The 25,014-nt window shown below is 41.8% G+C and overlaps 1 protein-coding gene across 3 annotated transcripts; it reads left to right on the top strand.

The window, feature by feature from the left end:
* The first annotated feature begins 11,933 nt into the window (after window positions 1-11,933).
* LOC147608926 (uncharacterized) lies at window positions 11,934-19,972 on the top strand. Of its 3 annotated transcripts, XM_086788206.1 has the most exons (6): window positions 11,934-11,997; window positions 12,102-12,132; window positions 12,443-12,588; window positions 17,079-17,201; window positions 18,029-18,190; window positions 18,292-19,972. In XM_086788206.1, the coding sequence occupies exons 3-6, from the start codon at window positions 12,482-12,484 to the stop codon at window positions 19,877-19,879; spliced, it is 1,980 nt and encodes a 659-aa protein (XP_086644332.1). In that variant the 5' UTR covers window positions 11,934-11,997; window positions 12,102-12,132; window positions 12,443-12,481; the 3' UTR covers window positions 19,880-19,972. The 3 variants fall into 3 exon arrangements, with proteins under 3 accessions (XP_086644332.1, XP_086644330.1, XP_086644331.1); XM_086788204.1 differs by lacking the exon at window positions 11,934-11,997 and having other exon boundaries at window positions 12,004-12,132; XM_086788205.1 differs by lacking the exons at window positions 11,934-11,997; window positions 12,102-12,132 and having other exon boundaries at window positions 12,344-12,588.
* The last annotated feature ends 5,042 nt before the right edge of the window (window positions 19,973-25,014 follow it).

Below are 25,014 nucleotides of genomic sequence, written 5' to 3'. Positions count from 1 at the left end.
ACTAGCCTAAACATAAATGCATATCACAAAGTTGTCTAGCATATTCTACATGAGATTGCCATCATTCAGCCCAAGACATCAGATTTGGCTACTATATGAAGCTACCGACGAGTAGCAACTAGTTGCCTAGCAGCACCATCCCATCGATGTCTTGCATATATACATGTTCTTGATGAAGTGAGAACCGAGACACCAACTTTGGCCACTGTATGAAGCTACCTAGTAGCACCAATGTGCATGTTCATGATAAAGTGAGAACCAAAGTTAGATCCAAAGGCATAGAAGTACATCTTCATTGGTTATGTTTTGGATCACAAAGGTTATAGATGCTATAACCCTCCCACTTGTGAGATGCGAGTAAGGAGAGATATTGTCTTTGATGAGATGAGTAGTAGCTAGTATGCACCAATAAAGGCAATTAAAGAACAAAATGTAAGAAGCAATGATGTTGTCCCATATGGTAGTAGGTTGGCGTGCCCATACACTAGTGTGATGTTTGTGTCAAGGTTTACTCCATATGGTAGTAGGTTGGCGTGCCCATACACTAGTGTGATGTTTGTGTCAAGGTTTACTCTAAGGTTGTATGCTACACGCGAGTTGCTACTTAGCCAGAGAGAACAAGCTACTCTACCTTCTCCACTATGACATACACTCTGTTGGAACATGTAACATGCCCATCTTCAATAATACTATATGCCCATGAATTTATGGTCGTTTGTGATGTAAAAAAATTAACAATTTTAATAAATGAGCCGTTTTCACTTGGAATCTTAGAATTTGGAGTCTAAATTCAGAATTTGCATGCGATTTTACCCTAATATAGCATTTTACAGTATTCAAAACGGACACTAGATCAAGCCTATACGTAAAGTTTTAGTTATTTTCAGTTAAAATACGGTAAACTTAAACCTTAATAAATGCACGACAGGGTGTCCGATTGACAAACGGTCAGCACCCCTAAGACCAAGGAGATACCCTGGATATTTTTGCCGAAATATTTTTTTGTGCACCACTGGGCACTTCGGCACACATATCGAGGCAAGTGTCCCAAATTAGGGATCCCCAGCCCAAAAAGATGTTGTACACACACTTGGTGCCCGTGCAAGGACCAAAGGCCGATCGCCCTAGTATACGATCCACATAGACCTCCATGTGGATGCCCATGATGCTGCCTCTGACCTGGAAGGTACATGCATACCATAGCTTTTGTCCACGCACATGCACAACTCCTTTCCCCAGGCTCATGCAAGCCACAGGCCGGTGTATTTTCATCATACACCATCCTTTGCACCCACGCTTTGCTCTCCCTTTCCATGCACTCGTACCCGTACCTGTACCCCCAGTACCTCGTGGTGGGATCGAGAGAGCCCAACACCCTGCTCTACCCGTACTTGTTATTCTACCAGTGTTTGCACCCGACACTCTATGCAGTACTGTACCGTATTGTACCCGACAGCCTTCCAACAAGCCATTTTTGCCCACCTCCAAGTAAGCCCTCGTCTCGAGAAGTTGCTCCAAATGCTGTCCCATCTCTCCCCTTGGGAGCCCCACAAAGAAATAATGACCAAGTTAGCTTGGTCATCATTTAAAAGAAGATTTTTATTTATTATTAATCTTTAATGTTAACTTTAAAGACATTAAGAAAGAGATGCTATTCTTCTTTATACCAAAATTCGCGCGATGAAATTGTTGTTTTCTCAAGGAAGGTGATGAAATCTGTCATGTTCTAGAATTTAGTTTGTAAAGTGTTATCTTGATTGAGTTAAAAAGTACATGTATATTCTTTTCCCACCTCGACGCTAACCCCGTTTTTGGCTTGTGTAGTCGCGCGACAGCGGCGACATTAGCGAGGCTTAGAGTCGACCCAAGGTATCCCTCATACCATTTGGAGAATAAGATTTCGCCAATGGAGGCCAATATTGTGATGCTGCCTAGTTTTACGGGCCCAGGCTAGTGCGGTGAATAAGCCCTCCCTAGCACGTAGACATCCCTCTGAGGAGTGGGAGGATCAAGCGATGGAGCCCGAGAGGGCGATGGGCCAGAGTCGTCCCAAGGTATCCCTCATACCATTCAGAGAATAAGATTTCGCCAATGGAGGTGAATATTGTGATGCTGCCTAGTTTTACGGGCCCAGGCTAGTGCGGTGAATAAGCCCTCCCTAGCACATAGACATCCCTCTGAGGAGTGGGAGGATCAAGCGATGGAGCCCGAGAGGGCGACGGGCCGGCTCGAGTCCTTGCCAGCTGCTGCCGATAATGAGATGTATGGTCCCGTAGGGATTGCCCAGTCTGTAGAGGTTGGAAGGCCGAATTCTAGATCATCGACAAAATAAAGTAAAGAGCTTGGATTTGGCTATGAATAATTTTGAACATTGTATCTATTTTTTTAAAATACTTTGTTTGTAAACCTTATGTATTATTGATAAAGACTATTTAAACGAACCATTTGTAAGGCTTTTAATTAAGGAACTTGTTTATTTATGTCAAAAAGTGTGGTAGGATTAATTAGAAAAAATAAGTTGATGCGTGAGTTGGGTGGAAAGTGGGAGGATGAGACGCCCTTTACAGTAACATCCTAAGGATGGGTGGACCTGGTTAGTCGGGTAACTTTTTAATAAATTAATTAAAGCGCTACATTAGATAAATAAATCCCTAGGCAACCCTACTCTAGAGGACTAGGTCAGCGGGCTGTGCCTTGCATAAATAAGGAAAAAAATGTTTTTTCTAGATGTCAAGAATAGAGGTTGCCCGAATTAAAGTCAATCACTCTATGAGTGGTTTGATTTTAGAAATCCTTTAAAAAGACCACGCTCCCCCTGCGAGATAGAACTAGGTCATACCTACTAATCGTATCCTTGTATCTTACATGGTCAAGGTGTTGTTGAGTAGGAAACTACCCTAAGTTAGACATAGTAGACTATCTTAAAGGTTTCCTCTATTTAGGAAGCGGGGGACCTTACAAGTGGTATCAGATCCCGATCTTAGTTCCTAGACCACTGGGTATATGACCAAGTAATGCAGGTCTTACCCTGCCGCGACAGGGTAGCCATTTTGGGACACAATCCAATCCAGAGTCTACCACCCTTACTGTCAGTCTTGCTGCATGTCTTAGAGACTACGACGGAACCCCCATATTTCATCTATGTGGACCGCTCTAGTCTCATGTCGAGTTGAGCCTAGGATTTTTCTTTTACGATAAATAAGACTAATTATATTAGTCTCAAACCTTTGTAAAAAAACTTGTCCTTGTAAATATTTGAGAAATAAAATGATTTCAAAAGTTTTACTTTTAAAAGCATGAGTGTAATGTAAAGTATGAGTCTTGTAATACTAAAATTTAATCGATGAATGACCAGGACGATCAACCTCCATCCCCAATGTATTATATACGGATGTTTAGGAGAAGAAGCTCATGCTCAAGCAAATGCAACCTCCCTCCTTTTTAAGGGGTAAGGTTCAAAGATTGAGAAGGATCATGAAGTTTGGATTGAAGCAATGGACGATTATTTCTCAGCTTGCCGGTACTGGAGCGGCAAACTATTCCATGCTTGCATGATTTTGACTCACTGGGGATGCTAAGCTCTGGTGGAAACAATGGTGTCGTGATGACAAAGGAGTCACTGAACACTCCCAAACCTGGGAGGATATCAAGCAGGTTATGAAGGAACGATATCTCCCACCTTCTCATGAATCTATCAAGATGAATGAATTTTTTAATCTCAAGCAGTTCAGCTTAACTTTAGAAGAGTACTATTCTAAATTCATCACTCTTCGGAAGTATGCCCCGGCCATGATTACTTCTCAACAAGTGGCTCGTTTCTGCCAAGTCTTAAATGAACCCTTGGATTCCCACCTTGAAGCAATGAGGCCAAGTACATGCAAGATGCTCTTATACGAGCAAAGCCTCTTGTGAAAGAACTAAAGTCTAGTAAAGCCAAGCCTCAGAAGAGATCTTACCCTAAAGAAAACCCTAAAGATCAACCTTACAAGAAGCCCCAACAGAATGCTCCCTAAAGATCAACCTTACAAGAAGCCAAGCCTCAGAAGGGAAAACCCTAAAGATCAACCTTACAAGAAGCCCCAACAGAATACTCCCTACTACAATCGAGGGCGGCAAGCCAATTCTTTTGTTCCCTGCTCATATGCTACTTCTTCTAGAGAGGCCCCTCTTTGTTTCGAATGCAATAATCTGGGACACTTCAGGGTTAATTGTCCCAAGCTAGTATCATCTCTACCTCAAAGCGGTAGATCAAGTCAAGGCCATGGAACCCCCATCCATCAAGGTGCAAGGGGTGGTGGACGTGGTAGAGGCCGTAGAACAGTTGCTCGCATTGCTTGTGCTATAAGTGAAGAACCAACTCTGGAGATAGCTGAAGAAGAACATGCCACAGTCCATGTGGCAGTAGAACACCAAGGTCTAAAAATCAACAATTTGGTGTGTTTAAAACCCAACCACTCATCACCTTAAGCCATTCCAGCTCTTGATTGATTGTGGCAGTACCCATTCATTTCTTTCTCCAAGGTGTTTACAAAAATTAAACTTGAGTAAAAAACCAACTAGAAGAATGGTTGCAGAACTAGCTAGTGGGAAGGAAGTAATATCTCAACGTTCTGTAAACCTTGAATTCGAATTGGGTAGTGAGCAAACTCGTCATTTTAGAGTCCTACCATTAGGAATTTATGATGGGATTCTTGGAATGGACTGGTGTGCAAACAATGCTAGTATTCATTGAAGCCAGGGGAGTATCACTTTTAGAAATGAGCATGGCCAAGTAGTATTGGTTCAAGGAAAGACATGTAAACCTAAGTCTAGAGTAGTCAAGGCAAAGCATCTTCTCAAAGGAGCACATAAGGGACAACAAGTTTTCCTAGTTAAACTTAACAAAGCTGCTGAGCCTATAAAGAAACAGATCCCTCTTGGCTCCAAGAATTCTTTGACATCTTTCCTGATGAGCTCACAGGGTTACCACCTCCTTGAGAAGTCGATCATGAAATTGAGGTGATCCCTGGTGCTCAACCTGTCTAAAAAACACCCTATAAAACGTCTCTTCCTCCTAAAGCCATTGAACTTAAAGAGCAACTTTCCCAATTCATTGAGCAAGGATTTGTACATCCCAGCAGCTCTCCTTGGGGAGTACTTATTCTTTTCCAAAAAAAGAAGGACGGTACTCTTTGACTTTGCATAGATTATCGGGGGTTAAATCAAGTCACTGTTAAGAATAAGTATCCTATCCCTCGCATCGACGAGCTTCTTGATAGACTTCATGGGGCCAAAGTTTTCTAAAAAACAGACTTAAGGTCTGGTTATTACTAGATTAGAGTCAGGGAAGCAGATATACCTAAAATAGCTTTCAATACTCGTTATGGCCACTATGAGTTTACTATAATGTCATTCGGGTTGACCAATGCTCCTGCAACCTTCAACCGCCTACTAATGCAAGATATATTAGGTTCTTACTTGGATGAATTTGTACTTGTTTTCTTTGATGACATCTTAGTATACTCCAAGTCGGTTGAAGAGCATGAGGAGCATGTGCGTAGAGTTTTGTAATTGCTGTGTAGGCATAAACTCTATGCCAAGAAGAGCAAATGTACTTTACTCATCATATTGTGTATCTTGGATTCATTGTCTCCCAAGATGGTATCTCGATAGATCCCGCCAAGGTCAAGGATATATTGGAATGGCCACCCCCTAAATCAGTCCGCGAAGTTCGTGGATTTTTGGGAATCACAGGATGTTACAGGATTTTCATCAAAGATTATGCCTTGGTAGCTGCACCCTTGATGGATCTTCTTAAGAAGGATTGCAAAATAGTGTGGTTTCCAATCCATCAAGTCAGCTTTGGCAAGCTCAAAGCCATTATTACCTCATCGCCAGTCCTGAAACTTCTCGATTTCACCAAGGAATTTGAGGTGGTTAACTGATGCCAGTAGTCTAGCACTTTGGGGTGTCTTAGGAAAAGAAGGGAGACCAGTGGCTTATACTTCTCGAAAGCTAAAGAAATATGAAGCAAATTATCCCACCCATGATTTAGAGATCTTAGCAGTTATTCATTGCCTCAAATTATGGAGACATTATCTCCTGGGGGGTAAATTCCAGCTCGTAACCACAAGAGTCTAAAGTGGATCTTCACCCAGCCTAATCTCAACATGAGGTAGAGAAGATAGATTGAAATCCTACAAGAATATGACAGACATCAAATTCCATCCTGGGAAAGATAATGTGGTAGCGGATGCACTCAGCGCAAATCCTTCCTTGAGTGTAATTTTGATGCCAAATGATCCCATACTAGACAAGGTCAAAGAAGTCTCATCTCATGATCTTGATTACCAGAGGATGGTGAAGTTAGTAGAAGAAGGAGGAACTTCAGAGAAAGAGAAAAATCTAATCAAAGGGTACTTTATCCATGATGGGAGTCTTTACTTCAATCAAAGGGTATGTATTCCTAAGGATCTAGCTCTAAAGAGGCTAATCCTCCATGAAGCTCATGATAGCCCTGCTGTAGGACATCCAAGCTATGCAAAAACATTGAATGTTGTAAGGAGGAGCTTTCATTGAGCATGATTGAAAAATGATGTCCTTCGGTACTACTTGAAGCAATGTCTTTCATGTCAAAGGATCAAAGTTGAAAGAGTCAAGATGTTTGGGAAGCTTCAACCCTTGGATATCCCCCAAATGAAATGGGAATGCATAAGCATGGATATCCCCCAAATGAGATGGGAATGCATAAGCATGGATTTTATCACAAGTCTCCCCACTATACAAGGAGGATATGATTCCATATTAGTGGTGGTGGACTTGCTTACCAAAGTAGCTCATCTTATACCAGTTAAGAAAACCTTCAAAGCTTATGATGTTGCCTGGTTATTCGTCAAAGAGGTCTTCAAGCTTCATGGTCTTCTGAAGAAGAGGATAGTCAGTGATCGAGATTCTGATTTCACTTCAAAGTTCTGGTAGTCCTTATTTCAGGCCTTGGAAACTCAGCTTTGCTTTAGCATAGCCTATCATCCAGAGACCAATGGCCAGACTGAGAGAGTCAACCAAGTAATTGAAGACATTCTTAGGGCATATTGTGGACGGGAACCAAGAAGATGGATTCAATGCCTTCCTCTTGTAAAATTCGCTTATAATACATCTTATCATCAGAGCATAGGAATGTCACCATTCAAAGCACTCTATGGGTAAGAATGTTTATCTCCTCTAAATTTCTCTGATCCAGCCATAAGAGTTGAGGGATCCAAAAAAAATGCTCAAAGAGATGGAGGAACAGACCAAGGCGATCCAAAAAGATATTAAAGCTGCTTAAGATTGGTAAAAGCATTATGCTAACACAAGGAGGTCAAAAGTGACTATAAGCTCCAACTCCCAGCTCATATCAAGGTACACAATGTATTTCATGGATGCAAGTTTATTAAAGCCTTATGTACCTAGTCTAGATCATATTCTAGATGATGAACAAGTTGTAATCCTAGCTCATGGAGTCCTTGAGTTATAGCCTAGTAGGATCATAGATTCTAGAGAAAGGCAACTTCGTAATAGAACTTTTGTAGAACATCTAGTACAGTGGAAATATTATCCTAAAGAAGACGAAACTTGGGAAGATGAAGCAATAATCTTAAAGGATTACCCTGAATTCATGTAACGAGATGAGGACATCTCGATTTCTTTAAGGGAGGGATGGATGTAACATGCCCATCTTCAATAATACTACATGCCATGAATTTATGGTCTTTTGTGATGTAAAAAAAAATCAACAATTTTTAAAAAATGAGCTATTTCCACTTAAAATCTTAGAATTTTGAGTCCAAATTCAGAATTTGCACGTGATTTTACCATAATATAGGATTTTACAACATTCAAAACGGACACTGGATCAAGCCTATACGTAAATTTTTAGTTATTTTTAGTTAAAATACGGCAAACTTAAACCTTAATAAATGCATGACCGGGTGTCTGATTGACAAACAGTCAACACGCCTACGAGCAGGCAGATACCTCGGACATTTTCGCCAAAATAATTTTTTCGCACTGTCGGGTGCTTTGGTACGCATATCAAGGCCAACGCCGCAAATTAGGAGTCCCCGTCCCAAAAAGATGTCGTACACACACCCGACGCCCGTGCAAGGACCAAAGGCCGACCGCTCTAGTATACGGTCCACATAGACCACCATGTGGACACCCATACTGCCTCTTTGACTGGAAGGTACATGCGTACCATAGCTTTTGTCCACGCACAAGCACCACTCCTTTCCCCAGGCTCATGCAGGCCACATGCCGGTGTACTTTCACTGTACACTGTCCTTTGCACCCACACTTTGCTCTCCCTTTCCTTGCACCCACGCTTTGCTCTCCCTTTCCTTGTACCCGTACTCGTACTTGCACCTAGATAAACCCCCCAATACCTCGTGGGTTGAGAGACCCCAGCACCATGCTCTACCCGTACTTGTCATTTTGCCAGCGTCTGCACCTGGCACTCTGTGCGGTACTGTACCATACCATACCTGACAGCCTTCCAGCAAGCCATTTTTGCCCACCTCCAAGTAATCCCTCTACAAAATATTTCTTGCCTCCTCTCACCCTTGAGGGTAGACTATCCTTAGCTGCTCTCCCTCCCCCCCGTGTGAATAGACTTAAGGGGAGGATTCCTCCTCTCCCTCTAGTTGCAGCCTTCTCCCTGCAAATCCAGTTTAAGGACACCTTTCCCCCCTCATTAGCGGTGACTTTAGTAGTGACTTTAGTAAGGGATTTTAGTCTCTTAGAGATGATTCACACCTAGGGGTTTTTCGTTCATAACTTGAGCAAACAAGCTCCAAATTATAATCCAATTGAAGCGTTAGATTCGTGGCATTGTGGTCGCCAAGAAGCCGGGCAGAATGGCTCCTTCATGAAAGCACCAAAATATCGGCCTGAGAGATGCGCACATCAACGAGTCTTGAGAAGTTGCTCCAGATGCCGCCCCATCTCTCCCCTTGGGAGCCCCACAAAGAAATAATGACCAGGCTAGCTTGGTCATCGTTTAAAAGAAGATTTTTATTTATTATTAATCTTTAATGTTAACTTTAAAGACATTAAAAAAGAGATGCTATTCTTCTTTTTACCAAAATTCGTGGTGAAATTGTTGTTTTCTCAAGGAAAGTGATGAAATCTGTCATGTTCTAGAATTCAGTTTGTAAAGTGTTATCTTGATTGAGTTAAGAAGTACAGGTATATTCTTTTCCCACCTTGATGCTAACCCCGTTTCTATGCTTGTGTAGCCAGGCGGTGACGTTAGCGAGGCTCGAACTTTGATGGATTTGTGGATAGGTTTAAGGCCAGACTTATTGCAAAAGTTTATGCCCAATAGAAAAAGGGATTAATTATGATGAAACTTTTTCCCTCACTTCTCGTATGACTAGTTTTGTTACTGCTTTGATAAACACCTTAGGGTTAGCTAGAATATAAGCAACCACAACCATTATTTAGGGTAGCTACTCATTTTATACTTTCACCTTGTACTAGCTTTGAGCCCTTGCTCCCTTGTTATTGAGCTAGCCATTCTATCTCACACCCTAAACGCTTGTGTTCTTCTCACATTGAGCATTGTGTGTACGTGAGTTCACCTCCATTGTGGGCTAATAGTCCCACGTATTTCATCAACCCCATCATCACAGTGTACATGTGCTTGGAATCACCTATGCCTCTCTTTCACCTACTCACAAAGATAATCATGTTAGTGTCACACAAAACTGTGGATAAACCAAATTATACACCAAGACAATATCACACAAAGTTGTTAATATAAATCACACATTAACAATGATTAAGGCCTAAATGTACACCTGATGGATGTGGTGTTTCACATGCTATCACACACAACGTTAGTCCAGCCCCATCTTGTGTATGCAATGCATTCGAAAATAATGGTATCACCCATGAACCATTCACATGACACAATAACTTCTCGGGCATCCCCAATGGTCATAAGGGTAGTGTGCTAGTAGTTTCTTAATCAAGCATAATTAGATGTCTTCTCACATTATGATAAATGTCAATGTTTTCTAAAGTTTCTTAATCAAGAGTGTTATTCTTAGTAGATGTAAATTTGCATGCCCTAATATATCGTTATTTATTGTAGTTTTAAATGAGTTCAAATGCGGTATGTCATTTCCCTCATTCATTCATGCTCACCTAAAAATATGGAAGTGCACAATGCTTTCCATAAACTTAATTTATAGTGTTTTTCCAATGTACGTTCTTAATTTTGCCAAATATCCCATTAAAGTGTGCCATGATGGATTATGATGCTAATACTAGGGACATAAAGTCTTTCATAAAGATGCTTTGTCCACAAGTTGATTAGGGAACCATTAATTCATACTTTATCATCAAATACCTAATTTTTTAGTTTAGGTATCAATATAATAATTTTAAATTGCAAAAAGACATAACGTGTTAATATCATTCATCTTCAAAGTTGAATGATTATGAAGAGATCATTACATTTGTTTGTAGAGTGTCTCCATTGACCAATGTCCCTCCACCCATATGTAATTGTCTCATTCATTTTCAAAGTTGAATGATTATGAAGAGATCCTTACATTTTTTTGTAGAGTGCCTCTATTGACCAATGTCCCTCCACCCATATGTAGTTGTTTATATTAAAGTTGAAGATTATGAAGAGATTTAGTGTCTATATTGAACCAATGTCCCTTAGCTGAGGTAGTTCATGCCTTCTTTTGGAGCCATACTTAAACATGTTGGATACCCCCTTGATCTTGACCCATCTATTTGATGGAAAAGACACACAAAGGAAAAATATAATTTAATGTATGTGAAATATTAATTGAAAACCTTTTGAACTTATTTCTCCTCACTCTTTCCCATGCCTTCTTCACTTTGTTTCTCATAGTCATTGAGCTTGAATTATAATTGGTTGGTCACAAGATTAAGCTTAAGAAGCATTGTGCACTTCCATATTATTAGGTGAGCATGAATGAATGAGGGGAATGGTACACCACATTTGAAACTACAATCAAAAATGACATGTTATTAGGTGAACATCTTATTTCTCCTCACTCTTTCCCATGTCTTCTTCACTTTGTTTCTCATAGTCATTGAGCTTGAATTATAATTGGTTGGTCACAAGATTAAGCTTAAGAAGCATTGTGCACTTCCATATTATTAGGTGAGCATGAATGAATGAGGGGAATGGTACACCACATTTGAAACTACAAGCAAAAATGACATGTTATTAGGTGAACATGAATGAATGAGGGAAATAATACACCATAATTTAAAACTGCAAGCGAACATGACATATTAGGGCGTGCAAGTTAATGCTCTCAAACAATTATCATAATAAAAAATATACCAGCCTTGATCACTTACAACCTTCAGCACCACTCACTACCTCCTCCATTACTACCGTTACATCCGCGTAGAGTGTGTCAACCTTTTCAAGGTTGGGATAAGTGCATTTCTATGTGGACACCCATAGTATGTGTGAACATCCTAGGTATGTCAAAGCTACAAGGCCCACAAAGGCCTATATAGAGGCCTTCACACGTGTTCTTAATATACGTAAGGTGTGAGTGGGTTGTATGACTTGCAAATGTAGTATAGTCCCCTTTCACAAGTGTTATTAAGTGTGTGTATGTGTGAGTGAGAGAGAGAGAGAGAGAAGAGAACTTTTTAACATCGTAGGAAACTATCCCAAGAGACCAAATTGATCTATACGACAAGATTTGAACTCAAGACCTTTGATTCAAGAGGGAAATGAGCTAACCAATCTACCACACTTGGGTGATAGAAAGGTTAGCCTATTTTCCTCCTCTTATTCACACACTCACCATACACCCACACACACATTGAGAGAGAGAGTGCTTAATCTTTCACACTTGTTATTGTGTGTGTGTGTGAGAGAGAGAGAGAGAGAGAGAGAGAGCTTAATCTTGTGCATGTGGGTAAAGCCTATTGTTGGCGATTTTATGGCTAAGCCACGTGTCAAGCAAAGAGAGGGTGAGTAAAAACATTGTGTTCAATAGGGGGCTTTGACTTGTAGTGATGTGCTAGTGATATCTACTTCAATTGTCACCTCCTGTTTGTTGTCTTGCTCTTCTCAGGGATTCTCCTTTGCAGCTTCCAGAAAGAAAGGTATTCATGGAAACCCATGTCATTAATCCAACTAATGGAACCCATTTGATCTAATCCATGTAATTGGCAAAATCATTAATCTTTTTCTAATCAGTTAATGGAACCCATTTGATCTAATCCATGTAATTGGCAGAATCATTAATCTTTTTCTGAGCTCTTCCCAAGCTCAAAACTGTGTTTTTAAACACCTTTAATGGAGCCCATTTGATCAGATCCTTGTATTTTAGCCATATTAATCATCGGTTACTAAGATCAAAGCAACGTGTTTAGCAGAAGTTAATGATTTTTTCAAAGCTTAATTGTGCAACAGGTGGGTCTCTGAGGAATTAGGGGTTTTTCTCTTGTTTGAATGGCGCGTTTTGATATACACGACATTAAGAAGCAGGCGTCCTTTTTCTTCCGAGAGAAAGTCAAGAATGCTCGCCTCGCTCTTACAGACGTCTCTCGCATCCAACTGTGAGAAAATCTTTTACTCCCCCATTTTTGGGTTCCACATAAAACTTTGATAAATTTTCGATACAGATTTTCCTTTCCCACCCTGATTCAATTAATTAATTTGAAAATCTGATCACATTCTTCTGATTTGTGTTTTATTCAAGCTTGATTTTTTTAAAGTTTTTATTTCTTATTTTGCATTTGGGTATACTTCAGAATGAGAAATTTCCCCCCTTCAATTGAAAATTATGAGTTTCTCAATTTTTGGGCGATGCACTTTGCAGATCAGGGGCCTATTTGCTCATCTATTATGCCTATTAGGATTTGCTCCTTCTTTGAAAGCATAAACAACATTATCTGTCTTACATAATCTCATTTGGGTGTACCCCCATTGCAAAGGCAGATTCAACTATGCTCTGTGTGTCAAGTTATGATTTCCATGGATGAAGCCAAGTCGAGATGTCGTACTTTTGCACCGAGTACACAGAAAGACCATGGCCAACGAGCTTCTTCAATAATGATCATGTGATGGGTTGGTGAACACATGATACCTGCCATTGATGAATGCCATAATGAATAGTTTCATCGTTTATCAGATGGTGACTCAGCTATCTATGGACGTATTGAAGAAGCCGGCCGTGGACACTTGTGACATGCCTACCGAGGCACCCTTGTACCTTAGGGGGATGCCCCTTTTTCTGAGATGATTCCAAGAGATTATTGCACTTACGGGGATGCCCTTTTTCTGAGATTATTGCTAGGAACTTTGTGGGCCTATGTGACGAGCTATAATGACACATGTATGGCCATTCCCCTTTTCCATGGTACATGCATGCATGAATGTAAGAGTGTGCATGTAGGGTTCACTAATGCAATCCCAAATGTAAGATTGTGCATGTAGGGGTCATGAATAATGTAAGTGTGGTGTGGAAGCATGAATGCAGTGAAATTGGAGACCTCTCATTGAAGAGCATTCTTAGTTCAAATGAAAGAGATGATTGATATTTGCCTACAACTCTCCATCCCTTGAACAACATTACTGTACCTTGAACAAGATTACTGTAACTTTCAACATGCACACAAATTTGATGAGATGGATTGGAAGGGGATTTGATGAGATGTTCCAACCAAGCATGTTATTGTGATCCTAGGGAGTTTTCTTTGTTTATGGTGTCTAAATCAAGTGTTATATACCACAATTTATCGCCTTTTTTGGCCTGCTTCTCTATCTCTCTCTCTCTCTCTCTCCCCCCCTCTCTTCCCCGCCCCCTCCCCCCCGGCGCAAACAAAGGCAGGCCCATTATAGAGATTCTTTTTTTGTTTGAGTCTACAAAGGAGCTCTTGACGGCTTAAACCTTTTATTGTTCATAAACAATATATGTCACATGTACCCATGCAGTGAGGTTCTAGGTTACACAGTAGCTCATCATCATTGTTACGTTGGTGGTGTCTTCTTGGACACTTTCTTCTTTGGTGGTGTTTCTTTGAGGCTTTCTTCTTCTCCTCCTAACACGGTGGACGGCTCGATGGTGTTTCCTGACCTCACTTTTACCATCCACGGGATGCTCTCACTTTAGGTGGCCAAGCTTGGTCACAACCAAAAGCTCTGATACCAAAGAAGAAACAATGCTTCCACAAAGCAACAAAGATTTCTTCGAACAACTGATTGAGCGAAACAGACTGTGAAAGCCACAACTTCAACAAGAAAATGAGACAGAAAAGCCTAAAGAGCAGGGTCCCATGGATTTTGAATGCATGCTTCTTCTGAACAAAGGTGTTGGGAACTTGTTGAGGAATGGAAGGCTGAGGTAGCTAAACGCAGGGCTGAAGAAGATGGGTGCCGTGCAAAACTCGTTGCTCTAGAGTATCAACACAAGCTAGATTGAGAAGTCATGCAACTCAAGCATCATACATTGGCAACCTTACAAGCCTATTTTACATTGGCTAAGATTTCAGATCCACAAGACAAAGTCCACCTGTTGGCACCACACCTCGTTGGGGAGGTGGAAGCATTGGTCGAGTCTTCATGTACATCTAGCCAAAGGGGCTTTGAATTATGTATCAGACACCAAGGTGTCCGACCTCAAAACTAGATTCCTCCCATCCCAGTACATGACCAATCTTGAGGATGAGTTTTACTGGCTCTCCCAAAATGGGTCACCCGTGCTGACTTACTCCAACTATCATCACCATGGCAAAGTTAAAGTAGTTCCTTGAGGGGGTTGGATACTAACATCAAGTTTACTATAAGGAATTTCAATTTGCTATATTATGATTAGGCTTTGACTCTGGCTCAAAATTAGGAGATGATGTTGAACAGAGGCAAGCCCAAGCAGGACTAGTCAGGCTTCAAACCCCAGTAGTAGCAACAATCGTCATCCCAACAGGGTTAGGGAGCACGGAACAACAAGGATAATAAGAACAATGAAACTGCATGAGGAGAAGAAGATCTAGGAAGGCATTGCATGAGGTTATCTCCAGCTAGAAGAGCAAAAGCGATACCAACTGGAGAACCAATGTTTTTTCTGCCATCATGAGGGGGATAGTAAGAAGGATGGTACCAAGTGGCAAGTTGAGAAGGCTTCTTGGCAGCCATCCTCTATAGCGGCCACCACCGAAGCTATGACTACACCTCTTAACCTCCATCCTAAGGGTCATCAGATTGAGTTGTTCTCAAGAGCAGAATCTCCAAGTAAGTGTCACCATTTGGTCCCTTCACTAGTTTTGACCAGTGTTTCACACACTGAGCAAAGCCAAGGTGAGAACGGGGATTTTTCACAGAAGAAAGCTGAAGCATTCACCATCATATTTTGGCGTGAAAGATGGCAACAGAGTATGAGCTACAAGGGATTTTATTTGTTGGTTTGATTTTTAAGGCAGCAGGTTCACACATCATTAAAGTGTAGCTGGATTTATCACCTTCTGGGCATGCATATGTGGACCAAAAGGAGACGCTGGTCCGTATTTGCCTTCAGATCGTGGATCTAGGAATATATGGATTTAAATACTTGGATTATGAAATATTACAGATTGGCAGTGCATCTGCTATACTTAAAGAATATTTTAGTGGTTTTAGGCTTATACAGTTGCGGACAACTTGTTTTATAAGACGGAGGGGATGTCACCATTTGGTCCTCCACCAGTCTTGACCAACATTTCACACACTGAGTAGAGTCAAGGTGAGAACAACGATTTTTCATAGAAGAAAGCTGAAGCATTCACGGTCATATTTTGGCTTGAAAGATGGCAACAGAGTATGAGTTACAAGGGATTTTAGTTGTTGGTTTTTTAGCAGTGGAACAAAGCAGTTTCAATGTGTGCTTGAGTCTTCTAACTTGTGCATACATCTCTACATCAGAGCACCTTTTTGTGCTACTGTCCAAGGCAGCCAGAAGTTATCTTCAGCATTCAGCCATCAGTCCGGCATCCCCTCAGCAGATCTGGGTGTGTATATAGGCTTTTGAAGTGGCTTCTCAGTTGTCTACAGATCGCTTGATGGTTCAGCTGACGTTTGTGTTAAAATGTTGCATCCTTCCTTTTATGCTGTCGTGGAGTTGTCGGCTTGTTTTCCTACAGCCGACTGCTTCATGTACAAGTATATAAGAGGTGCTCCCTTTATTCATTCAATATATCATTTTGTGCCCTATTTGCTGGCTCTTGTACTCTGTAACCTCAAGCTAATAAAGCTCAGTTCTTGCTTGCAATATTTCTCTCTCTCATGTTCATTGCTTCCGCTTGTGCACATTCTTTCATGGTATCATTCGCCCAGGCTCTGGCTGCTGCACAATCTGTTTCTCTCCGCTTTCAGATTGTAGATCCTTCAAGCAGTGGCTGCGTTTCTCCTTTCTTAGCTGCGTTTTCTGCTCTACAACCTCTCCAACCTATTATGCTATTGTGGAGCTGTCGGCCTGTTTTCCTACAGCCGACTGCTTCATGTACAAGTATATAAGAGGTGCTCCCTTTATTCATTCAATATATCATTCTGTGTCCTATTTGCTGGCTCTTGTACTCTGCAACCTCAAGCTAATAAAGCTTAGTTCTTGCTTGCAATCTTTCTCTTTCTCATGTTCATTGCTTCTGCTTGTGCACATTCTTTCAGTTTGGTCTACCTCGTCCTTCCGCTTGGCATTCCTTAGTCAACCATCTCGTCGGTAAGTTCTTGGTAAAGTTTGTATTGTAAACAAGTTCTCCAAAGTAATAGAAGAAAATACTCCTGCTTGCAAGAGGGGGCCCTTAAGTGGGTAGTTGGAACCCAATCTGGTGTTTACTCTCCATCTCTCTCTACAGCTCTATCTCCTTGTTCAAAGATTAAAGTGGATTACTTAAACTCACTCAAACATAAAGGTATAAAGAAGGCCTTGTTGTGTGTTACATGATCATACCGGTTGCATGCTACAATATCCCCTTTTCAGTTTATGCTTTGCTGGATTCTCCCATGTTGTCAAGTTGCTTCCTTTTCACTTTAAAAATTTCAAAAACCAGATGAGAACATAGTTTTTTGGTTTAAACAGGTTGACTGAGGAAGCCACAAATGCAGATCCGTGGGGTCCTGAAACAAGAACTATGGCCATGCTATCGGATGCTGCCTTTGAGCTTGAGGAGTATGAGAGGATTGTACAAGTTCTTCACAATAGGTGAGAGAAGAAACAGTTAAGTCAGAGCACGTATGTATGCACTTGCACTTGCACAAAAATGAGCGGCATGCATCACACATTATATCAGGATTTTGTATTTGAGGCCTTCATCAATCGTGTAACTTCATACTAGTCAAAATTTGGGGATGGAAAGGTCCCAACCTTGTTCTCATGTTTTAACTCTTGAGGATCTATTGCCAACGTTGTTGAAATGTTTGCACCTCAACTTGCCAGCCAACCCTTTCCACCACAGTTGACAGCGATACCCTGGCAAGTTGGAAAGGCCACATTGCATAGCATATTAAGCTTGACCTGAATCTTACACAGCCGCGAGTGTGGTTGTTTACACAGCTTAGTTCCCCTTCAGCCTACTCTTCCTGGCCTTGTAACCTTGTGCATTCACCAACTTGATCATGCTCACACATGTGAGCTTGTCCATGGAACACCACCAACTCTATGATATGTCATAATGAACATGGCGTAGAAACATTTTTTAACATTTTCAAAATGTATTGGGGTTGCGGTTTTCATGCTGTTGGGAGAACTATGCCCGATAAAAGGTCACATGCCTGCACGGAGTACTGGGGACACAATTTAAGGTCACATGTCTGCTCAAAGAACTCCACATGCATGCACGCACACATTAAACTTTTTTGTACAGAAGTATTTGCATGAAGGGGTGTCTCATAGGCCATATTCAGCCTTAAGATGGTAATATACTCTCTCTCTCTCTCTCGCTCCTGTATTTAGCTATTAGCATGCAACTACCTAGAGTTTGTTGGGATTTGCATGGACTGCACTCTAAAGTACTTTGCGACATTGTACAGATTAGAGCCAAATGCAAAGAGGCCCTGGAGGCAGCTGTACAAAACCCTTATTGTATTGGAATATCTTCTTACTCATGGGCCTGGCAGCCTCTCAATTGAATTCAGGACTGATACTGTTTGCATTGAGGAGCTGTGCCAGTATAATTTTATTGATCAGCAAGGGTAGTTGCTACCGCTATGATATACTTTATACAACATTGTTGTCTCAGCATGTGCACACACATTGCTCTCAACCACGCTTTGATTGATGAATATGTGTGTAGGATCGACAGGGGAGTTACTGTGAGGAAAAAAGCTGACCAAGTTTTGGAGCTTCTCAGCAAAGCTGACCTTTGGAAGGAGGAGCGCAACCGCGCGCAGAAAATCTCACATGGTATTCATGGATTTGGAAGCAGCATAGAGCGGGTCCATATTGTGACTGAAAGTGCAGAACATCACCAGACTGTATCAGATGTCTCAGGGCCAGAAGATGCAGAGAGTCAGTCACTGTTATCTATCAAGACTTCCAAAGAAGAAATTCATGTAGTGACCGACTTGCCGAATACAAATTCTGGGGCTGAGTGGAAACCTTTTGAGAAATGTGCTTCCATACCATCGTATCTTCCGCACAGTGATGGAAGCTCTCCTTCCCATGATGATGAGCGCATCTCAAGGCCTAGGGGTTATGATCAACACAAAAGTGAGTTTGCAGCCACCTGGAGTCCTTTCAAGAAGAGTCTCTCCAGCCCAGGCCATTTCCGAGATCCATTGCATTTGAGCTGGGAACCGTTTGCTGATGACATAAGCAAAGGAAGCCACATCATGGAATCAACAGATGGAATGGATTCTCTCTCTTTGCAAGCATCAAATGATGGGGATAAAGAGGAGCCATTACGGGATGGATTTTCAGGAATGAATCTGCCAAAGATACCGCAGCTTGGAAAAACGGCATCGCCGCCTCATAGGTCCATGAAGCATTTGTTTGGTTTGCATAGGTCTGTTAAGGATTTTCCAGCGAAGGATGCAACTGAGTTGAGCTTAACTGACCGACAGCATACAGGGCAAAAACCTGTGATGGATGGTGCCTCATTGATGGATGAACCTAGAGCCATTGATGAGTTATTTGTGTCAGAAGCTAGCAAAACAGCATTGCCGCCTCATAGGTCCATGAGGCATTTGTTTGGTTTGCATAGGTCTGTTAAGGATTTTCCAACGAAGGATGCCCCTGAGTCGAGCTCAACTGACCAGCAGCATACAGGGCAAAAACCTGTCATGGATGGTGCCTCATTAATGGATGAACCTAGAGCCATTGATGAGTTATTTGTGTCAGAAGCTAGCAAAACAGCATTGCTGCCTCATAGGTCCATGAGGCATTTGTTTGGTTTGCATAGGTCTGTTAAGGATTTTCCAGCGAAGGATGCACCTGAGTTGAGCTTAACTGACCAACAGCATACAGGGCAAAAACCTGTGATGGATGGTGCGTCATTGATGGATGAACCTAGACCCATTGATGAGTTATTTGTGTCAGAAGCTAGCAAAACAGCATCGCCGCCTCATAGGTCCATGAGGCATTTGTTTGGTTTGCATAGGTCTGTTAAGGATTTTCCAGCGAAGGATGCACCTGAGTCGAGCTCAACTGACCAGCAGCATACAGGGCAAAAACCTGTCATGGATGGTGCCTCATTGATGGATGAACCTAGAGCCATTGATGAGTTATTTGTGTCAGAAGCTAGCAAAACATCACAGCAATATGAGGCCACCCAGAAATTGCGGAGTTCCTCAAATCTCCCTGTATTGCCTCCACCACCTCGCCCAAAGTTCACAACGAAATTTCAGCATCATTGGCAACCATCAAGTCTGATTGATTTGTGAGGTGGTATAGGCTAACCATTGGGATTTTCACATCTCAAAGCTTTTGTATTGATTTTTTTTTTTCGATTAAGAAGCAATGGCTCTTTGCTTCAATAGGCTGAGTCAGAGTCTGTTTGTACAAAGTTGGATAATTGGTTAAGATTCGCCCTTCCGTTAAGCAATGTAATGTTTGCACATGAGGGTTTACATCAGGAAAAGTACAGCATTCTAGAATGATCCAACTGCCATCAAGCCCAGCTGGAAAAAGCTGTAAAAGCATGTCCTGATTTTCCAAACCCCAAATAGCCAGTTGGTTAACCCTAAAGGACCCCATAAGGGGAGGGGGAACCCCTGTATGGGCCACAGCCCATGTGGTGTAGGGCTGCCCAGTGGCTTGAAACCCTCTCCCCCCACGCTGAAAGACGCCCCAACAGAGCGGCCGCACCTGTCATCCACTGTTCTTCTGTTCCATGTGTGACATTCTCTTGGGCCTGGTGCCTCTGGGCACCAAATATCTCCAATCTCAGGTTTGCACCTACATTACAGTAGTGAATCCTTGCGTGAATGTACACCCAATGGCCTTGTTTCTACATACAACTAGGGCTCATAATGGTGTGTAATTCACCTAATCTGCTTACAATGGTGTCTTGGTGAGTCATGACATATGCATAGGCCAACAACCCCTCCTCTTTTTCTTCAAACAGGTCTCAACATTTACTGTAATTCACCTAATCTGCTGGAGATTCATTAAGAAGTCCACACCAATCGACGACTCTCTAGTCTCTGAAGGCATCATTGACTGTTGGGTTTACCATGGTGCACTTTTGCCTTTTGTGGCAAACCTCACATAATCAAAATACCTACTTTGAAATTTGAGGTAAAAATACCTCCCTTAGTGTGTCCCCTCCTATACTGTATCATGATGCTCCACTAGCAATGCTTAATGTAAATCCGGGATGACATGTAGACAGCCCTTTGATGAAGAACCACCCTTTGTTAAGGGATGAAATATTTCCTCAGGGGCTGGCTCTGTATAGGTCATAAGGGGCTGTCTATAGAGTGATTTGAATGGACTAATCATGTACCCTAGGTATAAGATTAACAAAAAGGGTGACTTCTTTTGGTTGATAGTAAGCTCAACAACCCACTCATGATGTTCTAATCAAGGTGCCTTCAATAACCTCATTGTCATCTTGTGAATGAAGCTTGGGCATTGGTTAATGTGAGTGGCATTACCCAAATTTCATAATGGCCTCTTTTTGTTTTGCCTTACAAAGATAGAAATTGCAATACATTTTTGGTCAACCCTCTCGGGCCTATTGCTCATAGTTCTAACTCTTGTAATTATTGTGCTTTTTTCAATAGCTCAAATCCAGCATGGTTTATGTGCACCATAGGATTGCACATCCTTTGGGGTTATCTCCAGTTGGGGCATGACATTATAGATAAGCAAAAAAATTAAAAGCTCATGGTTATTTCTCAATCAAGATGGATGTGGTAATATTTCTTTTTTGCTAGGATATTATTGTTATATTCCATTTGAGGGGTGGGGACAATAGTCCAATGGTAGAGCTCCCAGTAGAGCCTCTACTGGGAGCCCTTCCAGTTGAGGCATGAGTTCAATTTAAGCTCACCCATCTCTCCCACTCCACCAAGGGTGTTAACCACTTCATAGGTTAACATGGTTTCACTCCCTCTTACCTATCGTAAACTTTGCCATCTTACCCACTCGAACGGGTACCGATCTTTGTAACGATACTCGAACATATAAAGTGGCCTTACCATAAGCTTAATGTGAAATAGGGGAAGTCTAAGGACTTCGTGTACATATTAGTAATAGTGGTTACACCATTTTTGACTTCGTGTACAGAGTAGTAATAGTGGTTACACCATTTTTGACTTAGTGTGAACACGTCACTTGTACAAGCAATACACATTCATTCCTTTGCAATAGAATACTTTTGAGCCCTTCTCTTCTCTACTCTACTCTTGCTTGCTTATGTTCTATTCAATTTTTGCATGCTTTATGAATGCTTGCTAGATAGGTTTCTCTCGTCCATTAGTTTATTCCTTATTTCACCTTTTGTGAGAGAGGACCACTTCAAAATACATTCTCTTCTTGTCTTCACCTAGGCATAGAGAGCTCTACCTCATAGCCATGGAGCATTTCGATGTGACAACATACTGTGGACGTGATGGACGAGCTAGTGCACCCACATCGGGGAGTTGTATTTGTGGCTAGAAAAGACAAGACCCAATGACACTTGATTCGGTGAGGCTAAGGTAAGCCTTGACTTGAACATATTTGGTGCCACCGAGGGGGCTAGCCTAGGGCGGTTGACTCCGTTCTTCCATTCTTAGGTGGTATTGGAATCACCTAATTTTGCCTGATATCGATTAAGAGGTCACATTCCAAAAGGAATATGATTTTGGAGCTTTGGATGTATTAGATTGTTAATCCTATTTTGGATTAACAAAGATGCTCCTCCAATCGAGGACATTAATAAGTGTCATGTAAAGGCACTATAAAAGTTGTACATTTTGAGATACTGGCCATCCAAGGCCTTAGTAAGTTTTGGGCGCCCAAGTGTGAATAAGGGCCAGTTGTATAAAAGGCAAATTCTCATAATGAAAATACACAATCTCCCTTTGTGCTATGAGAGCTCTTGCTTTATCTTGTAAGTGAGAGGGAGAGAGTGAGAACACTCTAGTGTATGCTCCTTTTCTATGCATGTGTGTGTGGAAGAGTGAGGTAGATTGCCTTGCATTGTGGTGAGAGTGACTATGTGGTGACAGTGTGGAGGTGGAGATTAGAGAAGTGGAGCTTCCAAAAGCAATCTTGGGGAGCCTCAAGGGACGTGAGCTCGAAGCATTGGTAAGTTGTCTATTGTTTCTTCCGATTGTGAATGGGTGGAGTTCTCTCTTGGGAGGTGCGGTAGCCCATAACATTTTTAGCATCGTTGTTTGGGAAACACCATTGTTTCTTCCATCCTCTTAGAGCTCTAGCTCCCATTATGCAAGATTCACTATTGCCTTTGCATTTGGAAGGTGCAGTGTGAAGAAATTGTGTAGATAAGGTTTAAGTGGTAGAGAAGGAATTACATTAGTTCTGGAAAAATCGTGTGTTGGAAGTGTGGGTGAGTACTTGGGAGAAACTAGAGGAAAGCTATACCTGATTTTACATTCAATTTTGTTGTTTTCCATCACCAATTCCTACAGCGTGAGCTAGCAGTTGGTGACATGCAATGTATTGTTTTTTCTAAAAATCACAAAAAACTACAAAAAAGGATTGGTTGTGTTCATGTCTTGCATTGCATTTCTAATCCTTGGCACAACCTTTCTAGATCAATAGGATAGAGAATCACCTTTTAACCATCATTTGGTCGATGCGGCTGTAAACATGTGAAAGTATAGGAAACCGTTCACAACGTGAAACATAACCTGCTACTTTACGGCGTGAAATACTTTTCGCAATCAGCGTCGGGAATCTCGAGATTACCTTACTAAAATTAGCACACCTTACCCTGACACAACGAAAAAAAAAATCCTTATCTCGTAAAATAGCAACGAAGCACTTCACGACGTTAACGACATTTGGTTTCATGGCGTGAAGCATAGTCTATTTCACAACGTAAACTAGAGTTTGCTACTTCACGGCGTGAAACGTAACCTGCTACTTCACGAGTTAACCCTTCACGAACTAACGTTTCACGTGTTAACAGTTCACGAAATAACCTTTCATGGACTGCTAGTTCATAAATTAAGAGTTGACAGACCAGAGATAAGAGAGTACCCTAATTGCACCATTGGAGTTTATGCGACTCAGATTAAAGTAATTTCGAGCTGAAAACTCAAAACGTGAACCACTAGTTTCCACAGCGTGAAAAACAGTCCACGACGTGAACAACGTTTTGTTTCACGGCGTGAATTGTTGCGCCTGCTACTTTCATGACGTGAACCATTGTACGGAGATCTGCTATTTCACGACTAGAAAAGACAGTTCGGCAGAAAACCATGTGAAACGGTTGGAGAAGTGATTTCGCCTCTCTCTTGAAACACATTCTCATGCACTTGAGGTCCGAGAAACTCATTGGAGACGACCTTATCCTTGACGTCAATGCATCAAATCACCCAGGTTCTTCCTACCAAGAAAGTGTTGGTTCAGGCCGCCTAGAGCGCTCAATTGAGTGTTTCAGAGCTTGGAGAAATCTGGCCACCATAGAAACAAGTAGAGAAGAATCTATGGAAGAAGGGCTAATATTCTCTGGCCTTGGAGAGGAAGAAAAACCCTCTTCTCTGAGGTCCAGCGGAATCTTTGATATAGCCAGGGCATTTTTCAATCTCTAGCACGGTACGGAAGATGAAGCGCAATCTACGGGCACGGGCCCGTCAACAAGCACAAGACACGGTCTAAGACCGGATTTACCAGCTTGACCAGCTACTCTAGATACTTGTTGTAAGCTTGCAATTGAATATGAGGACAATATGCTTGAGTTGCCGTAACCAGAAGATGCCAAGGTAGCTTCAGTAGTGGCAACATCGGCGAGTCTCTAGTCATCAAGACACAGGGACCAAGAGCAAGCAAGTTGGCAATATGATAGTGGAAGAACTCAGTAATGCCATCTTGAAGTCAGGGATGGGAGAGAAGCATCAGAATTTGCTCATCTCTACCCTCGGAGAAAATCGATTTGGTGCTCAATTTGCAGACAAAATCACACGAGCACTAAATGCCCTCACTTAAGACTAAGGCAATTATTCTATTGTGCTCACTATCAGAGATTGGGAAACCATGACACTACCATGTGTAGATATTCGAGGGTCCATCCCTTAGCATAACTGCCAGCACCGAGAGTGTTGCTAGCGTTGCCAGCACCACCAGTGCAAACCAATGTGACTGGAGGGCAACCAAATACCTACCTACCAAGAGAGATGTTCTGAATGCAAGACATGTCTCCTTTGCCACCACCTATTCTACCCCCATAGCCACCACAGGATAAAATCAACCAGGTGTTGATTGAGGAGCCCTTGGATGAGCGAGAAATCATGCGCGAGATAGAAATCAATAATGACTACTACAAGGAGCCCACATAGATCACACACCAGAGTATTATGTCTTATAGAACAACACGCCAGTACTACCAGTGTTTCAAACCGCA

This window comes from Cibotium barometz, chromosome 52, assembly GCF_041138505.1.
Source record: "Cibotium barometz isolate CiBa-2024 chromosome 52, ASM4113850v1, whole genome shotgun sequence".
NCBI lineage: Eukaryota > Viridiplantae > Streptophyta > Polypodiopsida > Cyatheales > Cibotiaceae > Cibotium > Cibotium barometz.
This window is presented reverse-complemented; position numbering and strand designations above follow the sequence as displayed.